The sequence below is a fragment of the Corylus avellana genome, chromosome ca4 (assembly GCF_901000735.1).
Source record: "Corylus avellana chromosome ca4, CavTom2PMs-1.0".
NCBI lineage: Eukaryota > Viridiplantae > Streptophyta > Magnoliopsida > Fagales > Betulaceae > Corylus > Corylus avellana.
In genome coordinates this window covers 19,139,983-19,158,960 of record NC_081544.1, presented here as the reverse complement: position 1 = coordinate 19,158,960, position 18,978 = coordinate 19,139,983, and the positions used below count along the sequence as shown (strand labels likewise).

General features: G+C 35.9%; 1 protein-coding gene across 1 annotated transcript; it reads left to right on the top strand.

Annotated features, from left to right (window-relative positions):
* The first annotated feature begins 1,260 nt into the window (after positions 1–1,260).
* On the top strand, positions 1,261–2,790 carry LOC132178843 (protein PLANT CADMIUM RESISTANCE 2-like). The gene is made up of 4 exons (XM_059591407.1): positions 1,261–1,519; positions 1,799–1,870; positions 1,973–2,185; positions 2,432–2,790. The coding sequence occupies exons 1-4, from the start codon at positions 1,330–1,332 to the stop codon at positions 2,509–2,511; spliced, it is 555 nt and encodes a 184-aa protein (XP_059447390.1). The 5' UTR covers positions 1,261–1,329; the 3' UTR covers positions 2,512–2,790.
* Positions 2,791–18,978: the final 16,188 nt, after the last annotated feature.

Genomic DNA, 18,978 nt, shown 5'->3' with positions numbered 1-18,978 from the left:
ATATATCTTAGTATTTGCCTTTGCATATAATTGAACGTGAAATCATTTAATTAAAAGAGTAAATCAAATTATTGCTTAACACACATGCCACATCGTTATAATCATACCTAATGCTTTTGGAGGAACCTATTTAAGCATTAATTTTATGAAAGAATGTTTTCTTTATGTCTTTTGTATTTTTCTGTACATAAATTGAGCTTCTCTTTATTATCATGCTGTCATACTATATTATTTGGGGTATACATGCTGACGGATATTAACCACCCACATTCACACATTCATACTATCTTCTTTGCGGATAGCAGATAGTAGTTTTAGAGTATGCAGATAACAACATATGTACACCCTTTATATATAATATATTTTATATATTTTGTTATATATATTATATTTACTAAATTCATCAAATTGACGTTGATTTCATTCAAAATGAAATGAAGTTATTTAAAAAAAAAAAAAGAAAAAAAAAAGAAAAAAGCAAAACAACATCGTTTTGGATTAGGTATGTGTTATGTTTATATTGTTTTAGGTTTTTCTCTTCACAATTCACTCATTCACTTGGGAAAAGGAAAAAATAATGTGAAATCAATATGTTTTCAAAACATTAGACTTAAAAAAAAAATTAAAACAAGTCCAAAACACAAAAACCTGTCCATAATTATTTTCAAAATCGTTTAAAAGAGGTTGTAATAAAGACCCAAAAAAAATTTAAAAGACTAAAATAAGCCTATTACCTAAAATACGAATGCCGTTAATACAAAACATAATGCAGAGGCTATTACAAATGCCCTTTATATTACTAAGGTAGAACGGTAAACAAAAGCTTAAAAGTAAAACGTGGCTTTGACCAAGCTACTATTAAGATAAATTATAAATTTATAACCTCGCTTTATAACTCTTTTAAAGTTAAGATAACTTAATAAAAGTTAAAACCTCACTTTATAACTTTTTTAAAGTTAAAAAAAAAAAAGAAAGTATTGAAAAGTAAAAGTCTAGTTCGGTTAGTTACAATTTTCAATGATTTTAAGTCAACTATACGATATGTATACAAGGGCATCATTCCATAATACAATGACTAATGATAGGCACGCAAGTTCCTGGAAAATAATATTGTCCTGCTCACTCATTGAACTGCCACGTGGAATGAAGTAACATAGACGGGGCAAGATTGACCCGTTCTAGGCTGCTTGACTTGACTTGTAAGTCGTCGGTTATTAGCTGCTTTTTTTTTGTTTTATATCTTCTCTTCCCAACTCCGCCACCACCACCACTTGTTTTATATCTCATCTTCATCCATTTCTCTTATACTTCTCTTTCTATCATTCAGACATGTATTCATCACAGCCAAACACTTACGAGAAGTACTCCGATGGGCAGCCTGTGTCCTCCGATTCCGCCGCCACGGGCGTTCCATATGATCCCTCCCTTTCCCAGCCAAGTGCGTTTAGTATTGATAAGCCTAAACCTCGAGTCCCTTGGACCACCGGCCTCTTCGACTGCTTCTCCGACATGAAAACTTGTAAGAATTTGTTAGAATATAAATTATATGTTTGCATTCTTTTTCTTAGAGCTTAAGTTTTTGGAAGAAATTGTATTTTAATATCATATCAGACCTTCTCAGAGAGTATGAGAGTAAGCTTTTTCAGAGCTCGAGATCTGAAAAAAGAATTTTGAGAATAGGGATATTTTTGTAATATTTTTGCAACATTTTTACAAGAAATTGAAAATTTAATTTATCCTTTAAAGCGATGACGGAAACTTACATGCTTTGTTATTAATTGGTTGAAATTTTGCGAAGGTTGCATAACATGCTGGTGCCCCTGCATTACTTTTGGCCAAATCGCGGAGATCGTGGATAAAGGAGGATCATGTAAGTAAATGTAGAATCAAAGAAACTGATCATGATCATGATCATGATCGTGTGGTAATCATGATTGATTAATAAGATGTGTGATGGTGATTTTGGTTGCAGCTTGTGGTGCTAGTGGAGCGTTGTACACACTTATTGCCTGTGTGATTGGTTGTCCATGCTTCTACTCTTGTTTCTATCGCTCCAAAATGAGGCAGCAGTATATGCTGGAGGAGAGCTTCTGTGGGGATTGTATGATTCACTGCCTCTGTGAGGGATGTGCCTTGTGCCAAGAGCATCGTGAGCTCCAAAACCGCGGCTACGACATGAGCATTGGTATTCATTTTTGCTTCTAAATTTTCATATATAAATCTTATTTTTAAGCTTTTGTCAAATACTTTTTAATCATTTTTAAGTTTTTTTACCTTTAAAAGCGTTTTTAATTTAGCCGGACATATGGGTTCATATATAAAGTCTCCTCCTTTATTAAGATTTCGGGCAGCAATAAATATAGTTTTTTAATTGGGTCATTACTGATGGAAAGTCTAATATGGTTTTGTACTTATTTTGAAAATTGACCAGGCTGGCATGGAAACGTGGAGCGACGTAATAAGGAGGCCATGATGGGCCGTCCTGTGGTGGAAGGGAGCATGAGCCGATAGAGTGCAAATCTGCTGTTGACCTGAAATGGCAAGTATGAGAGCCTTGGGATTAAGATTATTGTGCGAGAGTTATTATATATGCTTGTAATATTTAGAGATTCCGAAGAAGAATCTATAGTCCATGTTTTTCATGATCTACAATAATTATGTTGTATGCAAGAATAGTCTGTGTTTATATATTTTCCCCCACCAAAAAAAAAAGTTTGTGCTTTTATAAATATATACTTTGTAATAAACAATAATTACTGTCAATGAAATTAAAAAAAAAATGTAATTATATTGTGGATATGCCTTTAAAGTTTGACATATTTTACTTTATATTTAATGGATAAAGTTTTCCTCTAAACTGGATAGGAGAAATTTCCTTCAACTTAGCATATAAAAGTGACATGTGTCCATTAAACATGTGAGATGCATAAATTTTTTTTAATAGTAGGGACAAAGTTGAAATAACCTTTATTAAAAAATCTTGTTCATTTCACATACTATTAAAAAAAATGAACATGTGTCACTTTTATAAACTAAGTTAAAAGAAATTTTTTCAACTCAATTTGGAGAAAAACTTTGTTCATACTTAATTAGTAATAAGGAATTGTGAAACAATCAAATCAACTCAGTTTCTTTGGCTCCGTTTGGCAAGAGATGTCTACTATTCATCTAAAAAATTCTAGTTCCAACATGTTTACTTTTTACATTATATCAAAAAAAATTTTATTACTATTCAAATAAAAAAAATTATTACAAAACAAATTTTGTTTTTTTTTTTAACTTTTTCATACCAAACTTTTCTTTTTTTTTAATTAATTCATTTTTATTACAGAAAGGACCAAAAAAAAAAAAAGAAAAAGTCTCAAGTCTCTTGCCAAACATAGCCAAATGTCACTCATTAACAGCCGCGTGAATGAACTCACATAGACGGGATGATGACGCACTGTAGATTGCTTGACTTGACTTGGATGTCTTAACACATTAATTAATTGATGGGAAAATTATTAAATTAATTAGTAGAATTTAGACATGGAAAAATCGATTTTTAAGATACGTGAAATTATCTTCTTTTTTTATTTTTTATTTTTTATTATTTAAATAAAGGAAATGGGTTTCATTTATGATCCCAAAAGAATCATAAACAAGTCAGGCATCTTTAAAGACTACTACGCAAGGCGGTAATAAACAGCAAAAAGACTCAGTAAAGAGCCCTAAGTGGTAAAAGCAACAACAATCATGAAATGGTTGTTGCGGGAGAGGTATTGCCAAATTGGAATGGATCATCGATGAAGAGCGACCACCAATTACAAAAGTCTCCCCATTGGATCAGACCAAATAAGAATAGGGAGACAGCAACACACAAAAAACAAAGACTGCAACAAAACAGAAATGAAAGAACAGATAAACAACAAAAAAATAGCAAAAAAAATACAACCACTCCACAAAACAACGGCTCCGAGAGTGGGCAGGCGGTTAGAGGAGCATGAGTTGCAAATGATATCCACCTCGCCGACACGTGTGGACCATGCGCCGACACGTGGGGGTGAATCTAATGGGGAGCCGGGGAAGGTGGTGGGTGGGTGCGTTGCTCGACGGGGATGACTAAGGAAAGTAGATCTAGTTTTGAAAAAACTAGATCTAAAACCAAGCAAAACCTGTGAGCGGCGAAAGCTAAGAGATGGAGACTGGGCGGTGCAGCAAATTTGGAAAGGTGTTGAGAGTGGGCGGCGGAAGGCGAGGAGGCTATCGGTTGGGGGTGTTGTGGACAGCGGGGAGAGGAAAAAAAGACCGGAAAAAGACACCAAAAAAAGAAGAAAATGGAGAGGAGAGGGGGATGGAGGCCATACCTCATCCCCAAAAGGCACTCACGAAGAGGCGGAGAAACACCACTAAGGGTGTGAAAGAAAACCACTAAGATACATGAAATTATCTTAAAACTACATATAGTTTATTAAATTCTACACAAATTCCATTTACTTTTGGGAAGAAAAAAAAAATACTATAGAGGGTCTCTGAGATTTAATATTTTAGCAAATCACTCAAAAGTTCTATGAAGAATTACCCTTAAGCGGTGGATTGGTCACCCCCAAAAGCTGCTTAGGGGTGGCTCAGCCACCTGTAAAACTGATGGGGGTGGCTCAACCACCCCTAAAAATGGCTTGGCCACCCCCAAACTCTTAGGGGTGGTTCGACAATTACCCTTATATATATATATATATATATATATATATATATTAAATTTTTTAAAATTTTTAAAATTTTATTAATAATATTTTTTAGTTGAGTTGAAAAATTTTGAATTGAACTGAAAAAAAAGTATGTGTTACGTCAAATCAACAAAGAAAACATTAAATAAAAAGTTGAGTTAAGTGGTGTTCCCAAACAAATCCTTAGCTTTTGGTAAATACATATAGGACTTGGCTTCCATGCAGTAAACCAAACTACCGCATATCTGCGATAGTTTGGTTTAAGTCACTTTGAGGGCTTAGTTTCTTTAAGGGTTTTTAACCGACAAAATCTCATGTGTACTAAAAAACAAATTAACGGCAATTTATTCCGTTAACTCCCATCCATCCAAAAGGTCTTATGTCTTCTCTCTCTGTTTTCTTTTTCTACCCAAAACCAACCACACCTGTTATTTCTTCTGGGCATAGGCAGCGGTGCACCCATCCTTTTAGATTGAGAAATGCTTGGTTTTCATTAAAAAGTCTATCTTTTGACCATTTTAATCTTAGGTAGCATGACCCATTTTAAAATTAATAGATTTTAAACAATAAATTAATAGATTTTTGAAAAATGGGCCATGCCATTTAGGATTAAAATAACCAAAAGATGAACTTTTTAATGAAGCCAAGCATTTCTCTTTTAGATTTTGGGTTTTGAAAATTCTTTTTCAAAATCTTGCAACCACCCCAGTTCAATTAATATATGGTAGAGGAGCAAAAATTTGTTTGTAATACTTGAAATTTCATTATGAGGTGGAGTTCTCAAAGGATTAGGATTACTTGTGCTTCAACATAATATAATTTTTTTTTTTTCTCAGAAATCCCTAAAATCCTCAATTCCTCTTTCCAATACTTTCATCGCTGTTGTTGACATGGATGCATATATAGAATCTCTAAAAGATTTAAGGGAGGGAAGACAAACAAATACGACAGATGACGTTGTTAATTTCCTGGTAGAGCGCTAAGGGGAAGGCGACCTGACTGTGGAGGTGCCGTTGGAATTAGAAATCCATGGAGGTAGCAAAGCTAGTGCAGCAGTAGGTGGGTTAATATGGGCCTTGTTTGTTAAGTAACAGCACGTTCCCCCACATCCACGGCACTGTTCCTCGATTGAAGAAGTCTGACCATGCTGCAGTTACACGCCTGCAGACTGCGTGTATGGGAGAAGCCAATTTATATTAAAAGACAAATATGCCCTTATGAAAAAATAGAAAACCAATGTTCATCATTTCTTCCTCTTCTGCTCCCTCAACTGTGTTTTGAAGGGGGCAAAATAGGAATTATTTACAATGCTAAAGGGGCAAAATAGGAATTATTTACAATGTTAATTTTGAAACCGAGCCTGTCAGCCAGCATCAGTCTGTTTGCTTTTCAGACTGTACCTAATCCTTCGGCACCCTACCAGATGTCTACAGTGTCGTGGGGTTGGTCTATAGTACCGTGGGGTTTGCCAAACACCCTCATGGAGAAAACTTCCATTGAAAGTGGCCATGAGATATGTTGGGTTTGGCGCCGCCGCCTCTACCCAAAAGAAATACTAGGTGTGGTCGGTTTTGGGTAGAAAAAGAATACAGAGAGAAAACGGAAGACATTTTCGATGGATGGGCAGTTAACGGAATAAATTTCTGTTAATTTGTTTTTTTAATACACGTGAGATTTTGGGGATAAAAACCCCTTAAAGAATCTCAACCCTCAAACCAAACTATCTGCGGTAGTTTGGTTTTAACGTATGGAAGACATGTTGATGCATGTAAACCCCTAAGGTCATAATGAGTCGTGATTCAGAGCACGCCAGGCAGCAAAATTTTTTTTTAATACTTTAATTAAAAAAAAATTTTGCCGGCGTTCTTAGCACGCCGGCGTGCTATTTATCTTCACCCGTTCACAATATAATCTCTTTATTTCAAACATGGCATGAAAAGTATGCTCAATTAGTAAACATATTGCATAGTGGAATAAAAATCCTTATGTAAGCATTTATTTACTTCAGACGATTCTCCTCACTCCCAAACATCTTGACCTTCACGTCACTGCAGTCATACTCTAGTACAGGCGCATTCCACACTAGAAACCTTAATATTGCATGTAAAACCATAATTATGAGATCAAAACCTAATTATGTAATGAAAATCATAATATGCCAATTACTGCCTTCATTGAATGTTCATAATCGATGGTCAACTCTTTGACCAACAAGGATTGATCGTTCGATATAGAGGATAAAACATTCAATTACTACCATAGACTACAATCTAATAAAAACCTACTACTATACCATACTCATAATTGTTAGGGAGATTGATACCTTGGAGAGTCATTTAATGAACCCATAATATAGCATATTGTGACACCACACAACCTAAAAGCTTAAGCCAATGAGTTTAAGCCCAACAATGCTATAGTAACCACTCACACTTCTTACATATTTCTAAAGTGGGACACTATTATTTTTACATTTAGACATATATACTCAACAATCTCCCCCTTATGTGTGATTTCATCACCACATTCACTCCCCCTCAAACGGAAGCCTTTTATCAATCTTATAGGCCCTCTCCAAGATCACTTGTAGGCTATCATTTTTACACTCACACATAAATACTCAACAACAAGTTTAAGCAACGATATTAGAAGACACAATAAACATCATATAAACATCTAAATCGAGCATGACCTTGTATATTATTTTAAAACATCAAAGGTACAAGCTTTGCTCCCTTAATCAAAATTTATGGCTGGCCAACCATGGAAAGGTATTTTAAGGTACTGAAATATATGTGCTTTGATACTATTTTGGACAAAAAAAAAAAGGAAATCCATCTTTATGGTTTATATTGTACATGCAAGGACCAAACTTCCCCGGTATAAAAATTTTAACTTTACTATAAGTAAAATAAAAGCTACTACTCATGTGTAAGTACAAAAATCACAACAATAATCATGCATAAAAACTGAAGATTAAGATTAGGTTGGGCTTCCTTATGACAATAAAGAAGCTTATCTGAACAATAGAGTGAAAAACCTATATACGACTCCAAACAACACCAATAAGGGGGTTGAATAGGTGTATGCAAATAATACGCGAAATTAAAAATTAAACAATCATACAACCAAAATATGTAGAACAATAGATCACAGAGACACAAATATTTTGGTTACGAAGAGGAAACCATTTAGAGAACTCTCTAAAATGTAAAACCTCTCCGGGGCAGCCAAACCTAGGAAATCAATCAACTATAAAAGAATAAGGATTACAAGAAGTTCACACTTACAAAACCTTTGCAATTGACACTTTCTTGCAAAAGACAAGCGACCCACTTGACTTCTACCGCAGTAGCCCTTTTCAGAACATCTGGCACAATCCTTCTACTTGATCTCCTTTACCGGAACTCCGGTAGACTTCGGTTGTATATGATCTGTGATGAAGACACGACCTTTAACTCTAAGAGAGACTAACCCTAATGCTCAATATCTTAAACGCTCTCTTAACACATGGAATTCTTATGTGGAATTCCTTACAATTTCGTGCATAACTGTTCTCTATATATAGATTACAAGAAAACCTAGTACTAGTTGAAATGGGAAGAAAAACTAGTTCTAGTTGGAATAGGATTCATCCAAATTTTCTTCCTTATCTTGCGAGACGATTTTGGCATAGCTAACTTTCGAATTTTGAAAATCTTATTTCACAAATATTTGTAGCATTTTGTGTTAGCTTTCCAATGCCGCTGGTTTCACCTGAATCCGATTCTTGAACCGAAAGTTATGGTCCAAATACTGATACATGCGCAGGATACGAAATTTAATCAAATCCTATTTTAACTCTAATTAAAGAATTCCCATTTGATTAAACTTAACCATATCATATAGGTCTTCTATTATGATTGGTTAAGCTTAACCACATCTTTTAGGTCTTCTCTTGACACAACACCTCGTATGTATGCACTGCTGACAGGATTGCAGATGAATGTATTTTGTCACTGGCAATTCAAAATCCAACAAACTCCCCCTTTGACAATTTTGTGACAAAAATTACAAGATACATCCGAATAGATAACTCCTGTTTCCTGAAACACTCACAAAACATATTAAACGTATGTGGAATAAAAATACCCAATGTACCAATAATATAACAAATTTGAATAGAATATAATCATGAATAGCTCACCAAATCTGTTAAAACACAAAACGAATATCTTTCATAGATGTAACAAGTATATCAAAATCAAAATCATCTATGGTGTTCTATCTATTCCCAGTCTGCAATCTCTAAAACTTTCTCTCCCCCTTTTTGTCATGAATGGACAAATGGCAGTAAAACACCAATAAGCCCAAAGAAAGTCAGAGAAACATAAACATGATCAAAACTATGAATGCATAATGAGTGAAATGCAAGATAATGATAAAAAAAAAAATTCTCCCCCTCAATGTATGGCATAAGAAAAATGTCAAATATACACATGATAAAACATAAAAGACTCATGTATTAAGCAATAATTATCCGGTAATATCTCATAATGTCCAAAATATGTATGAGAATAAAAAGATATGAAACAAAAGTTTCTTCAACATAAGCGAAGCAACATGTTCCACTCAACCCATGCTTGTGTGTTGTGTGTGAAAGCTAACTATCAAGTAAGTTTAAGAACTTATATAGTGAGGGGATAGGCTAGCAAGCAAAAACGTAAATTACCTCATGGGAAGATTGACATGTATATCTAAACAAAAGTCAAACCTTGCTAGGGCCGTGTCACCCTCATCCAATACACTTCCCATGTAGTAATAGCACATAATCAAACATTGTCCGATAGTGACCGTCTCTTTCCACAATGAATATGGTCACGACTATTTCTGTAGGGACAAGTTGAGCACAAATAAGACACAGTAAAATAGATTCCTTTTGGAATATGTTCATTTGTTTTCTTGTTTCACTATTTTTCTCTTTGAGAATGTGTCTTTAATCATTTAGTGCTTAAACCAAATTAGAGGAATGCTGGAATTTTTAGGTCCTAGGTTCAACTAGCATTTGGTCAATTTGATAGACACAACTAGTCAATCTTCCTCATATGGTTGCCTAACATAACTCACCCTTAAGGCCAAATTCATACTCAATTTAAGCTTAAATGTGCACAAGAGTTCAAGCATAGGTAAAATGTACCATGAAGCATAAACTTAGGCCAAAAAAAAAATCAGTCCATTTATAAATATTCATCCCATGTATAGTAAGCATATTTTGAGATATAAGGAATTGGATCCATGAAGTGTACATGAGAAATTTATGGACTATCAAGGTGCATATGACAAAAATAGGAATACAACCTAAAAAAAATATTTTTGTCTTTTTGAATTTTTTTAAAATAAAATGCACAATTAATGCAATGAGTATATATGCAAAACTGAAATTAAAAAAAAAAATAAATGCAATGCAATGAATGCTACATGCTCTAGGATATGAAGAAATATGCAAGACAACCAATCCTAAGCATGTTATGGACCAGCTTACTCTATGTGAGTTCACCACCACTCCCCCTCAAAGGGTGAATGGTATCAACTTTCCTAACCCAAACCTTCTTAACCCTAGGTTCAGATTTGTGACTCTTGTCAAACTCATCTAACCTAGATAACACTCCCTTTATCATTATGCATAGCCCCTCAAAACCTTTCCTAGAATATGAATTCTCACTCTTATGCTCACGAGGTCTCAACTTAAAACAGTTAGGTCGAATATGACCAACTTTGCCACAATGGTGGCAGGTAGGGACAAATTTCGGAGAAGCTTGTCTCTTATGAGGAGGGATATACATATACTTAGATCTAGACAAACATGACTCTACACCACCTTTTTCTTTCTTAGGAGAAGCCTTTTTATTCCAAAGTCTTTGGGATTTCAACTTAGAACAATTTGGTCTAATATGACCAATAATCCCACAATGGTGGCATGTAGGAACAAACTTTGAATGAATTTGTTTCCTTGAAAGAGCCTTGAATTCGGGCTTCACACAAATATTCATATAAGAAGTTTTCCCCTTATCCAAGCAAGCAAGCTTTGACTTCTTCAACTTTCACAGACTTAGTTTTTCTTTCAGAATTAGAAGCATGTGAAGTAGAGGCACCCAATTTATTAATAAGCATAGTATTTTCAGATTTCAAAGAGTCAATTAAGGCATGTGATTTAGACAATTTAATAACCAAAGACTCTTTCTCATGCTCAACATCATTAAGCTTTTTAAGGGAAATTTGATGATGATGAGTCAATTTAACAAATTTCTTAAAGAGCTTGTTATAGGTCATCTAAAGGTCAATCTCCTCATCAGAATCCATGCTAAGGGATTAAGGAGTATTCATAGCAAAGGAGTCAAGGATCTCACTCAGGAATTTAATCCAAACAAAGTGAACCTGCTCTGATACCAATTGAAAAACCTATATACGACTCCAAACAACACCAATAAGGGGGTTGAATAGGTGTATGCAAATAATACGCGGAATTAAAAATTAAACAATCATACAACCAAAATATGTAGAACAATAGATCATAGAGACACAAATATTTTGGTTATGAAGAGGAAACCATTTAAAGAACTCTCTAAAATGTAAAACCTCTCCGGGGCAACATCTGGCATAATCCTTCTACTTAATCTCCTTTACCGGAACTCCGGTAGACTTCGGTTGTATATGATCTGTGATAAAGATACAACCTTTAACTCTAAGAGAGACTAACCCTAACGCTCAATATCTTAAACGCTCTCTTAGCACATGGAATTCTTATGTGGAATTCCTTACAATTTCTTGCATAACAGCTCTCTATATATAGATTACAAGAAAACCTAGTACTAGTTGAAATGGGAAGAGAAACTAGTTCTAGTTGGAATAGGATTCATCCAAATCTTCTTCCTTATCTTGCGAGACGATTTTGGCATAGCTAACTTTCGAATTTTGAAAATCTTATTTCACAAAGATTTGTAGCATTTTGTATTATCTTTCCAATGCCGCTGGTTTCACCTGAATCCGATTCTTGACCCAAAAGTTATGGTCCAAATACTGATACATGTGCAGGATACGAAATTTAATCAAATCCTATTTTAACTCTAATTAAAGAATTCCGATTTGATTAAACTTAACCATGTCATATAGGTCTTCTATTATGATTGGTTAAGCTTAACCACATCTTCTAGGTCTTCTCTTGACACAACACCTCGTATGTATGCACTGCTGACAGGATTGCAGATGAATGTATTTTGTCATTGAATTTAGCAATTCAAAACCCAACATAGAGGAACAAAACCTTCAAGTTGGACCCTTTCTCTCTTTGTTCTCTCTCTCTCTCTTTAAGGTTGGTATGTGACAATGGGACGAAATAGGACCTAGGATTTATCCTAGGTTTGTAATAGGACACATGGGGGCACAAGAAATTAAAACTCTTTTAAAAAATTTCGTGCAGATTGTCATCAATCATTCTATAAGAAAGATCAAACGTTCCGGAGAAAAATTCATTCGTTCAAGAGGAAAGGTCGAATGTTTAGGGTGGAAACCTCGATCATTCGAGAGGAAACTTTGAACATTCAGAAAACATGACATTACATCGAACATTCCGAGAAAGAATGTCACCTAGTTCAAATGTGATTGAGCATGGAAGTGGTGAGGACAACCTCCAGAAGGGTGAGACTGCTGAAGTCTTACTTAATGAGGTTGTTAACCTTGATGCGACGCAAATTTCGGCTGCAACTACTCAATTGGTTGAAGCTATGGCGAATCACGTGCCGAGACATCATAAGGTAGAGCAAGTTTGTTCATTTCGTGAATTCTGTAGCCATCAATTTTTGGCATATGATGATACTAGAGAACATCTTAGTGCGAAGAATTGGTTGAATGACATTGAGGAATATTGGAAGCAACAGGGTACACCAAAGAACAAAATGTTGCATACACTGCGTACAAGCTTTCTAGAGAAGCGAAGAGATGGTGGCAAGAGGTTTGTCACAATAAGTCACCCAAAACAGAGGCTGGTTCAGAATTTCTCGATGCCTATGCCAGCGGCACCCCAACAGCAACGAGGTCAACCACAACAACCATGCCAACACTGCAAGGTGGGCACAACAACTTGTTCCCGGTATGGACAGCCGAGGCAAATCAACAAGATCAAAATGATGTGTCATCATCAAAGGAAACACTAACTATGTCTACATTGTACCAAAAAATGACTTAATCAAGGTTAAAATTAGAACTCTTTAAAACCATTTATTTATTTTAATTTCACCTAGTAGATAAGTGATATGAGACTTAACACATTACACATACACGCATTTACAATTCACACACCTAATGTGTAACTTAACTTTCATAATTTGAGTCTCCAATGGATAGTTCAAACAGCCGGGGACTACGCTTCATGAAGCTGAGATTATTGGTTCAAACCCTCCTCTCTCATTTCTCTCCCATTGTACGGACATGTCGAAAAAAAAAATTCACAATTTGGGTGTCACAATCTTTCACATTCTAATCCTTGACATTCTCGTAAGGGCTCATGTCGCAGCGTAGTACCTTAATTGCATATGACGTTATTAGGTTTGCTTTGATACCATTTGTCATGACTTCAAAGAAGCAATAACTATATTTGTTATGTATTAAAAAAGACTAGTTGAAGTTACAATTAGAGTACTAAAATCACTTATAATTACTCTTGCCTAATGCACCCAAGTTGGACTTGTCATAAACACAATTTCTTAATTCACCTATCCCAACTTGGAACTTAATTTTCACAATATTGAGTATACTTGATAAACTCAATGATGAAATGAAGTTCAATATAACTCTTTATAAAGGGTAAATAATCTAATAATAAATAAATAAAAACCTAAAGTTAATAGAAGAACATGTAAAGATGGAAATAGTAAAATTACTAGAACATCCTAAAAAGAAAATGAAAAAAAAAAAAAAAAAAAAAAAAAAAAAACCGATCATTACTTGAAATTAAGAAAAACATAAATTGATTACAAGTATATCGATTCGTTTGCTATGTAAATGTAATTCAAAATAAAGAAATGTTATTGGATTTATCGAGCGAAATCTCAAATTTACTTTAAAAAATATTAATTCTTTATTATTTAACATTTTGTAATTTATTATTTTAAAAAACTTGTCACAATTTCATGAAATTGAAACACATCTTTGAGTAAATTTTGATTTTTTTTGGAAAGTGTCGTATTTCTCATATATGCAAGAATAGGATTCCTCTTTCATACTAGGTACTTTTGCTTAATAAATTTTGTTCTCCTAGGGAGTCAAATAGTCACAATATAGAGTTAATTTGGTTGGATAACGTAGCTATAGGGGCTTGGTTACAATTCCATGGATTTTTATTTTTTTTTTTCATTGATAAAGCCTAAGATCTCAGCTTCAACCAATTTACTCGGGGACCCAGACCCTTTCTCCTTTTTTGCGTATAAGCTGGGCTGAAGTTAGGAAAGGCTGTGGGCCAAGCAAGAGAAAGAGATAAAAAAAATAAATAAATAAATAAAAGGGAAAAAGACTCGAAAGTGATGTGGGGGCAAACGAACGGCAATTGCGGGGAAAAGAAGGTGTGGGTGCGCATTAACTTTTTATAAGCTCTTTTTTTATTATTATTATTTTGAAAGTTGGTCGACTACTTTTGCCCCTCCACTACGTCTCCCTCCTTCCACTACTCTCCCTTCAGACACTCTTTTTGCATTTGGATATAGATTAGATTGAGAGTCAACAATTGCTTTTAGTTGTGGTTATGAAAAAATAACCGAAACCGGTTATTAACTGATTTTTATAAATAATTTTACTATTTTTTTAATATAAAATTTTAAATTTGTTAATTCAAAGGGAAAATAATGTTCATATTTCATAATATATTGTTAATTCAAACTATTAAATATTAAAGCCATATTTATTTGAGATTTATCTCATATCTTATAATTCAAATGTGATCCGAAATTATATATGATAATTCATAATTCAAAATAATTACAAATCCAAAATCAATCTAAAACCAATTTCCTCTATTAGGCTTCCATAGAAAAAATTATAAATCCAAAACATTAAAAACATAAAAAAATAAAAAAAATAAAAAACATTACAAATTCAAAAGTGGATATTGATGACAATGGATCTAGGGCTACGAACCTATAGTACTTTATAAGGGTGAAAATGCGTTTACGCTTAGGCTCCGTTTACTTCGACGTAAAATGGTTTCCTTCGTAAAATATTTTCAGGAAAGCCATTTTCCTTGAAAATATTTTCCGTCGAAGACATTTTACGGCGTTTACCTTGTACACGGAAAGTAAATTTTTTTTTAATATCTTTTTTTATATATATTTTTTCCAATAAGGTCCCCGCCGAGACCTGCACGGGACTTGTTCGAAACTCCGCGGGGACCTACTCGGGACCTGACCCTGACCTACCCGGGACCCGCCCGAGACTTGACTGGGACCCGCCCAGGACCCGCTCGAAACCTAACCGGGACCCGTCCGAGACTTGCCCGGGACCCGCCCTGGACCTGACCGGGACCCACTCAGAACCTGCCCAAGACTTGACCGGGACTCGCTTGGGACCTGATCGGGACCCGCCCGGGACTTACCCGGGACCCGCCCAGGACTTGACCGGGACTTGACCGAGACCTGACCGGGACTTGCTCGGGACTTGACCAGGACCCTGCTGGGACTTGACCGGAACCCGCCCGGAACCCGCCGGGACTTGACCGAAACCCGCCTGGGACCCACCAGGACTTGATCAGGACCCGCCTAGGACTTGCTCAGGACCTGCCCAGGACCTCACCGGGTCCCGGTCAGGTCTCGGGCGGGTCTCGGTCAAATCCCGAGCGAGTCCTGCTGGGGTCCCAGGCAGGTCTCGCCGGGGTTCCGAGCAGGTCCCGGGCGAGTCCCGGTCAGGTCCCGGGTGGGTACCGGTCAGGTCCAGTGCGGGTCTCGGGCAGGTCCCGGTCAAGTCCTAGGCACGTCCTGGGAGAGTCCCGGTTAGGTCCCGGGCAGGACCCGCCGGGGTCCTGGGCAGGTCCTGGTCAAGTCCTGGTCAGGTCCCGATCAAGTCCCGGGACAGTCCTGGGTGGGTTCCAGTTAGGTCCCGCCGGGGTCCCGGGCAGGTCCCGGTCAAGTCCCGGTCAGGTCCCGTGCTGGTTCCGGATAGGTCCTGGGTGGGTCCCGGCGAGGTTCTGGGTGGGTCTTGGCAAGGTCCATCAATTTAAGAATGAGATGCTCATAGTCGGAAAATGGTTTACGGTTTTCAAAATCATAAACCATTTTTCGAAAATTAAAGAAGAATTTTCGGCCAAAATGAAATATTTTCCGTTGACCACTATTTTACATCGAAGTAAACACCGTAAAATACGGAAATGATTTTCTGGAAACTATTTTACGTCGAAATAAACGGAGCCTTAATGGTTATTGGCTAAAACTGCTAACCGTAACCCCCTAGGCGATTAACGGTTAACGGTTAGCGGTTAAATAACTGTCCGTCTTTTCACCCCTAGTACTTGAAAGATATATATATAAATCTGATTACTCGGTTATTAATTGAATTTCTAAATGCCTATAACCGGTACCGCAACTAGTCTAGGTGTTTGTCCGGTTATCCAGTCTTTGTTATTTTCGGTTAGCAATTTTAGGCGGTGATCTAACAGTTAATGGTTAATAAACGCCCCGCACTTGTGCACCCCTAAACCAAACACAGTCCAATGGTTCCCGCATAACTAATTATTGTATTACAATTTGAGAAATGCTACGTGGATTGATGACGCATAACCATCGACATAAGGAGAGCTGCATTTGGTTTCACATATTGACCACCCACTGTGGCCAGCACCATTCGCTCGTCATTGCCGCCATTACAATTCCATCAAACATCCATCAGCCATTGCTGGGAACAGCTTCACCCCCGTCATTGCTGCCCTTGTCAATCATCGAGATTCACTGATGTGAACCAATTAGTTCATAACATAGGAAAATGATAAATAAGCTCGTTTGAGGGAGCGTGACCTCCAATGGCTACTTCAAGTGAACCGAAAGCTCCAAAAATACAGAGACGGTATTATAATACCAATATTCAACTCCTTTCATTCATTAGCAAATACCATTAAATAACACAAATAATCCTAAGGTGATAGATGTCTACAATGAATAGAATATTATCACTTAACTCCTATATATCCTATTAAAATACTACTACTCCTCTTCTCATGTAGAAAAGACTCTCATTTATAATTCCTATCATTATCTATAATTCTCTAGATAATATCTCTAATTATTAGGATAGTATCATTCGCAACTCAACCCCACGCACAACGCCAGTCGCTGCTGAAAACAGGGGGGCTGATGCTTCTCGAATTTGATATATGCCATTTTATACTTTGATATAACTAGTTTCATTCTATGAGAGAATTCCCTCTTTGTTTTCTGTTGCATTTCTGCTCTCATCTGTCGAAGTAAAAATATTGAGTTTGTTTGCTTCAAATGCATGTGAAAACTGCAGACTGCTGAGGATTCGTTTTCTTGCTGAAACTTAAATGGGTCATGGGTGTCTACCTTCTTATTCCATTATTCCTTAAAGGTCTATCAATCATGAATCCTCTCAGTGAAACCTGGAATCTGGTACACGATGAAGACTCTTTAACAGACAAACATAGTTAGTGTTCCACTCACTAGTTCCATGACAAAGGCTAGAAGAAACGAAACAAAATTAAGCCTCAAATCAACCGGTAACAAAATGGAGCGGAGCCCCTCCCTTACATTAAGAGGAATAATATTGTCATTTCACTTCTCTTTTTTTTTTTTTGACAATAGTATCCCCTCTAGAATAAGGGACCGGTTTCTCTCAATTTCAAATATAAACAATGATTCTCTCGATTTCAATTAAATTGATAGTATTTATTTCATGGATAGAGTTTAAGATTATTGTATCTAAACAATGTACATGATTCTACATTATTTTAATTTCTAAAAAACGTGTATTACATTAACTTCATTAACATTATTAAATGCACAAATTTTTAATCCTAACCATGAAATGGAGAGGATCCTATTTTAGCACGCAGTGGGTGATTGAAGGGGTGTATATATATAGAACAAATTAATTATAGAGGCAGAGCCAAAATTTTAGATGAGGGGAGCAAAATAAAAATTTTCAAAACAAAATTTTGAGATAAAACAAATATTGGGGTTCAACAAAAATAGAGAACAAATTAATTAAAAGCATTTTAAAAATTTATCGTTCAGCCCCAAAGCCATGGGTAGTTCTCCCCATTGATACTAGTAAATTTTGTGCATAAAACATTGAGGAAAAAGAGAATATGAATGAAGGTATAAAATGGAGAATGGCATGTGATTTTTATTTTTTTTTTAATGGGGACCCTCTCAAAGTTGTGCACCTTTTTTGATTCTACCTACAATGTTTAAAAATTGACAATGTACTTCCTATAAAATTTATTTATTTTTATTATTTCTTTTTTTTTCAATGTGGTGTTTCTGTTTACAGATTCCGTCTTTTTGGACAGTAACGCGCGTGGCCTTTAAGCACCAAATATGCCAAAATTACCCCTACTTCATCCCTAATTTCTCCAAAATGTCCATTTTTTTCAACTTTTTTTTTTTAAAAAAAAGAATAATAATAATTTGGGTGGTTGCCGGCCACCCCATGAGTATTTGGTGGTGGCCGGCTAGCCCCATTAGGCCATGGGGGTGGCTCACCACCCCCGTTCAGGCCAGTTCGAGGTGGCCTGGCCAACCTCCAAATGGCTAAAGCTTTTTTAATTTTTTTTTAAAAAAAGGAGCATTTTAGACCTTTCGTGTCCTAAAAGTTCACGTGAGACGCACGTGTATTCCAAACTATCAAAAAAGACGAAATCTATAAACATAATGGCCACATTGCAAAATGATGAGTGCCAAATAGATACGGTATGGTCTGTCTTCCCTAGATATGAACTATTAAATTGTTTAATCAGTTACACACAATCAATGGGTAAGCATAACTCATCTTTGGGTCGTACGAATTGTCTACCTAAATTATACTAAGCTAGGGTGTAGAGTAATTCGCCTTCCCTAGGCATGGCCTATCAAACCTCGTGATCATTTGTCAGTTAAAACTGTTGTATAAAAATGATTCATATAATCACATAATATGAAGGATTGCGTTCAATCAAGATAAAAAGCTTTCTAAGATAAGAGAAGAATTTCATAATGATTGCATATAAACTTTAAAACCAAATCTCTAAGTTATACTGATA

Bases quoted from the DNA above. Each gene is read 5' to 3' on its own strand.
- LOC132178843 (XM_059591407.1), top strand. From the start codon at position 1,330: ATGTATTCATCACAGCCAAACACTTACGAGAAGTACTCCGATGGGCAG. The intron at 1,871-1,972 runs GTAAGTAAATGT...TTTTGGTTGCAG, and splicing joins CGTGGATAAAGGAGGATCAT to CTTGTGGTGCTAGTGGAGCG. The intron at 2,186-2,431 runs GTATTCATTTTT...AAAATTGACCAG, and splicing joins CGGCTACGACATGAGCATTG to GCTGGCATGGAAACGTGGAG.